This window comes from Gossypium arboreum, chromosome 12, assembly GCF_025698485.1.
Source record: "Gossypium arboreum isolate Shixiya-1 chromosome 12, ASM2569848v2, whole genome shotgun sequence".
NCBI classification, from domain to species: domain Eukaryota; kingdom Viridiplantae; phylum Streptophyta; class Magnoliopsida; order Malvales; family Malvaceae; genus Gossypium; species Gossypium arboreum.
The window spans coordinates 109,520,304-109,526,303 of NC_069081.1; the positions used below are offsets into that span (position 1 = coordinate 109,520,304).

Below are 6,000 nucleotides of genomic sequence, written 5' to 3' on the forward strand. Positions count from 1 at the left end.
ACGCGTATTCTAAAAAGTCCTCCCCTCTCTTATTTTCTTTTAAATTAGCCCCAAACTTTGTTTTTTAATTCGATTGAGTCCTCTTTGTTAGATTAATGCTTTACTTTCAAGTTATTTGTTTTTCATTTTCTGTTATTTATTATTATTAATTATAATCTTTATGCTTTTATATTTCCTATATTTTATATATTTCGTGGTGTATATTGTATTATATACATATATGTGTATATATTTAATATATTTATATATTTATGAAACATTATTATTAGTTCTTTTAAAATGTATATTATGTAAATATTTTAATATTGTATTCTATATATATATTTCTCATATATTAAAAACATATGTTCTCAATATAATTATGTGCATTTTAGTGTATACCTATAAATTTTTGAAATATTGTCAATAGTTTTTATTATTATTTTAAATATGTATATATTATGTATATTTACTAACATTATATTTTTATGCATATATTTCAAATATTATATATATTAAGTATTTCTAACATCATTATTATTTATATATATATGTGTATCTATGTAGCGTATTAATAAGTCCTTTTAAATTATTATCATTTCTAATGTATATGTATATATCGTATATGTTTATATATATTATGTATATATATTTTCAATATTATTAGTTATATTTTTATATACTATTCCGTGTACATATTTTTATACCATCTTATGTGTATATTCTTAAACATTATTATATATATGTATATTTTAATACCATATTATGTATATATTATTATCACATTTATTTTATTCCTATTATATTTATTATTAATATTGGTACATATATTTTATTACACGTATATATATACTTCTTATTAGTATTATTATCGTATTATTCATTGGTATACATGTATATATATAGATATTTTTAGTACTTATTATAATATTTTCTTATTATATTATTGTGCACATTATTTTTATTCATTTCTTCATTATTTTATTTATATTTTAATACTCCTATATTCTTATATTACGTATATTATTATTTTATTATACGTGTTACATATATATGTTCTTTTAAAATATCATAGTATTCATGTATTTTATTATATATGCATAGTGTATATGTTCATTTTAAATATATTATGTATATATATATCTATATTAGGTACCTATATTTAGAATTATTATGTAAACATCTTTCATCTCTATGCACATACACCTTTCAATATATATATCATTATGAATATACTTTAACAATATTAATAGTTATGTATATTTTCATCACTTCATGTATATTTGAATATTATAAGTAGTATATTTCCAACATTATTACTAATTATATATATATGTAAATATATATTATGTACATACTCTTAATGTCATTTTTTTACATAGGTATATTCGTGGTGCTCTCATTGTGTTCTCGTATTTGATACTATTGTTACATTTAATATCGCGTGCATTGTCTTTGTTTTTAATATTATTGTCGTATGTATTCTGTGCCTTGATGTATTTACAATTATTATCTTTCGTTTCCCGCCCATTTTTATACATTACCTCGTTGTTCATTATTTCAAAAGGTTTATTCGTGTTTTCATTTATTTCAATAAGCAAGGCAACGTACTGATTTAAACACCATGTCATCGATTTCATCGCTATGTTGGGTGAATATCAAATGACTCGTGTTAAAACGGTATGTCCTTCTTAAAAACATAAAAATTAAAATTTCTCGTCTTTTCAATTGAATTACGATTAAACCTTACATTGAACTCGTATTTTTGAAAATCAAGACAACTCGTGTTTATAAGATACCAATTTTGGGCGTCACGAGGGTGCTAATACCTTCCTCGCGCGTAACCGACTCCCGAACCCTAATTTTATTTGGCTTTTAACCTAGACCTAAACTCGGCTTTCTTTTTGTTTTAAAAATAAATTTATTAGGTGTCCGATCGTACCTATAAAAAGGATCGGTGGCGACTCCCCTTTTATTTCAAAATCAAACCTCGGTCATTAAATTTTCAAAATCAAACACCCTAATTAGCGACCAAGCTAAATTTTTATGTCGCTACACCAGTAGTTCACGAGTCTCCCTTCCTGAAGCTATGGGGTCTATGGCAGAGTTCATTAGTGTGCAAGCTGGAATTTTTGAAAATAAATCAAATGTCAAAACTGGCAGTGTCTAAGCTACTGATATTGTAACAGCCCAATTTTCAGTAGTGTCAAAATAGTGATTCAAGATCACTAAATCCGAAGAAAAAGTTAGAAAAAAATTATTAATTAATAATTATAAGTTAACGTGATTTTAGAAATATTTTTGAATTAATAAATTTTGTGATTTAAAAGAAGTTATTAGGTAAATTGGGTCGAAAACGAGGTATTGAGACCTCGATATTATAAACTGAGCTGTAAATATTTTTATAAATATTTAAGGAGTGTCTTTAGGATGATATTAAGTTTCATTAAGAAATTTTAACGTTTCGATTGTTAATTGATTAAAAATGACCAAATTGAAAAAAAAAATGCATTCACGGGACTCCGTTCTGGTAAATCGGATTCGTAAATATTTTTAATAAATATTTATGAAGTTAGTTGTGTAGTTAATTAGATTTTGGTTAAGTGAAATTTGCTTGAATTAAAAATAATTAGGTAAAAGGATTAAATTACAATAGAAATGAAAGTGTAATTATAAATTAAAGAAAAGCTAAAAGGACTAAAAGGCAATTATGTCATTCTTTATAGTTAAGGCGGCATACATATAAAAATATCAAAGATTTTTATGATTAAAATATATATATGTTTACATAATAAATAAGAATATTATTATATATTATATTATATTATATATATTATATAAATAGGTAAAGAAACATAAGAAACAGAATGAAATTGAAACAAAACAGAGAAGAAACAGGGGAGAAAAAAAGAAAAAGGAAAAGGAAAATTTGGGGTTTCAAGGTTTAAAGTTAATTTGGTAAGTTAATTTAATCCCTTTTCTTGTAATTTTAATGTTTTTGGAATTCTAGAACAAAATACTACTTGATTTAAGTTGAAATTTTGAAAGTTAGTGAATTTTTAGATGATGCTCATGTTGAATAAATTGAAGAATTAGGGATTAAATTGATAGAATTTCAAATTAGAATAGAGAAATGGATTAAATTGTAAAATAAATTATAGGTTTTGAATTAATAGGGACTAAATTGAGAGAATTTTGAAATTAGGGATTTATAAAGTGGGAATGGAATGAAAATATGGAATTAGTCTTGAGAATAAAAGTTAGCCTCGGTTCAGGGACTAAATTAGAATTTAGGCATATATTGAGTAAAATTTGAAATATTTAATATGAGATTGAATTGTGTTGTATTGATGATTTTTAATTATTTTAATTCTGTAACTAGCATCGTACCGGAGATCTCGACTAAAAAGGGGAAAAATATAGTCAACGAGGAATAGCTCGAATTTCTTAGTTTGTTTTTCTATAATCCGAATCTAATTATTAATTGTTATATTTTGATTAAATGTTTTGGTAATTGATTAATGTGAGAATTATTGTGTTTTATAATTGAAATGGATTGATTTGGTATGTGATGAATTTATATTGGCTGAATTGAATTGGTATATATATATTATGAATATATATATATATATATATATATATGTATAAATGTGAAATTGTGCAAATATGATAATTGGATTATTTTTGATATGTGTGAAATTTAGCCTTAATGCTCAAGTAGATGGAATTTAGAACTACTAGTATATTAGTGGCATACCATTAAGGAACCTTAGCGTGCTCTCTAATTATTAGCACATTAGTGCTCTCTATTTAGCACATTCGTCCTCTCTGTATAGCACTTCAGTGCTCTGTGTTCATTAGTGCATAATAATGCGCCTCTGTATTTGTTTTGTATATCCGGTGTATTTTATAAAATCTACTTTAGGCTAAAAATATGAGATAGTGAATTGAAAATAGAATGTGAAATATGTTATAAATACATGGAATACACGAGTTATATATATTCATGAATTGAATATGGAATGGATATTGCCATTGTTTAAATGATATGTGAACAAATTATGAAAAGCTATTAAATATAACAATTGATGAAAATTGAGTATCGTATGGTTTTAAATGTTCAATTGCGCTTGACATTTTATTATACATATTATATTGTTTTATTTTTAAATATTCGGATTATAGAAATACTACTAAGTTTATACTCAGCGTATGGTTTGTTCCCTTGCGCAGGTTAAGTACTTAAGTTTGATCACCGATTCAGCATCCTAGAGCGATCCCAAACTCAACCGTAGTGATGTTTATCTTTTGTGTCAGCATGTACCTAAGGCGTCTAAATAATAGTTATTTTGTGGTAAATGAGGTTATTAGTTTAATTTTGGATTTGATAAGTTTATAATTTGGATTAAAATGATGCTTTGATGACTTGTTTTGATGATATGAAATGTTTGAAATTTCTGTTTGTTTGATTTGTAAACTCTGGTAATGCTCTGTAACCTGGTTCCGGTGAGGGATACGGGTTTAGGGTGTTACAGATATCCTTTACGAGGTTAGTCTTTTTCTCATATTTACTTTATTTATGAATTTTACTATCTTTTCTTGGAATTGTCAGGGAGGTGCGAGTTCTAAATTTGTTAGAGTATTCCAAGAATAGAATCGAGAACAGTCTTTTAGAAACTAGGGTCAGTGGGGAGAAAGCGGATTTGGTTATTACTAAGCTCAGTTTTCACAATTCTCATTGTGTGGAAGCAATCGGTTTTTCAGGAGGTATCTGGACTAGGTGGAACGATTCGGTTAGTGTGGAGGTGCTCCAAAGTCATCCCCAGTTTGTCTTAGCCAAAGTTATTGATAGCTCTTTTCAGCAGCCTTTTTTGGTTTCCTTTGTGTATGGTAGTCCTAAGAATCAGAAAAGGAAACATCTATGGGAGGTTTTACAAAGTTCTATTCATTTGGATGGGTCCCCGTGGGTGGCGATTAGTGACTTTAATGCCATACTTTCCTCTAGTGAAATAAAAGGAGGATGAGTTTTAGGGAAAATGTATCATTTCTTTGGTAATTTTATGGATTCTGCCCAACTTCATGATTTAGGTTTCTGGGGGTCGCAGTTTACTTGGCAAAGAGGGGGGATTGTTGAGCTCTTAGACAGGGCTATTTGCAATATTGCTTGGAACACATATTTTTCGAATTCAATGGTGGCCTATTTACAACAGCTCAAATCTGACCACAAGCCTCTTAAATTGTCTCTTTTTCCTGAGGTTCATTCTTTGCAAGGGCATCCGTTCAAATTCTTAGCCAATTGGATTGAACATCTATCCTTTTCGGACTTTATTAAAGAGAATTGGAGGATGTCTATGAGCATGTTGTCTCTTCACTCTAAGTTCACGGACCGAGTTAAGATTTGGAACAAAGAGGTTTATGGTCATATTTTCACTCGTAAAAAACTCTTGTCTCGTAAATTAGAACATATTGAGATTGAACGAGATAAAACTAACTCGGAGTTTCTTAACAAGTCGAGATGGATGTGAGAGAGGAATTGGAGAATGTGCTTCATCATGAAGAGATTATTTGGCAACAAAAAGTGCATTGTGATTGGTTGTGTAACACCCCTTTACCCGAGACCGTCGCCGGAGTCAAGCATGAGACATTACTAAACTTATTTTAGCACTTAAACAATTTTCGTAGTAAGCTATCCATCTGCATCACGGTCACTAAAAAAAATCATATCTCGAGTTAAAAAACTTGAAATCCAATTCTGTAAATTTTTCCTGAAACTAGACTCATATATCTACTTACTAATTTTTTTCTAGAATTTTTGGTCAGGGCAATTAGTATAGTTTATTAGTAAAATTCTCCCCTGTTTCAAGGTTTGACTACTCTAACTACTGTGCACTACGAATCAAATTTCTTCCTGTACAGAAATCCAATGACTATGCCGTTTATTTCAGTTAAAAATAGACTCAATAATGAATCCATACATATAAATTATGAGTCCTAATTATTTATACACAATTTATGGTGAAT

At 27.8% G+C, this 6,000-nt stretch overlaps 1 protein-coding gene across 1 annotated transcript in view; it reads left to right on the top strand.

Moving 5' to 3' along the window:
- Positions 1 to 5,504, top strand: part of LOC128285508 (uncharacterized) — a 33,568-nt gene extending 28,064 nt beyond the window's left edge. Inside the window, 2 exon segments of the mRNA XM_053022979.1 lie at positions 4,592 to 4,907; positions 5,085 to 5,504. Coding sequence (XP_052878939.1) covers positions 4,592 to 4,907; positions 5,085 to 5,504 — 736 coding nt within the window.
- The last annotated feature ends 496 nt before the right edge of the window (positions 5,505 to 6,000 follow it).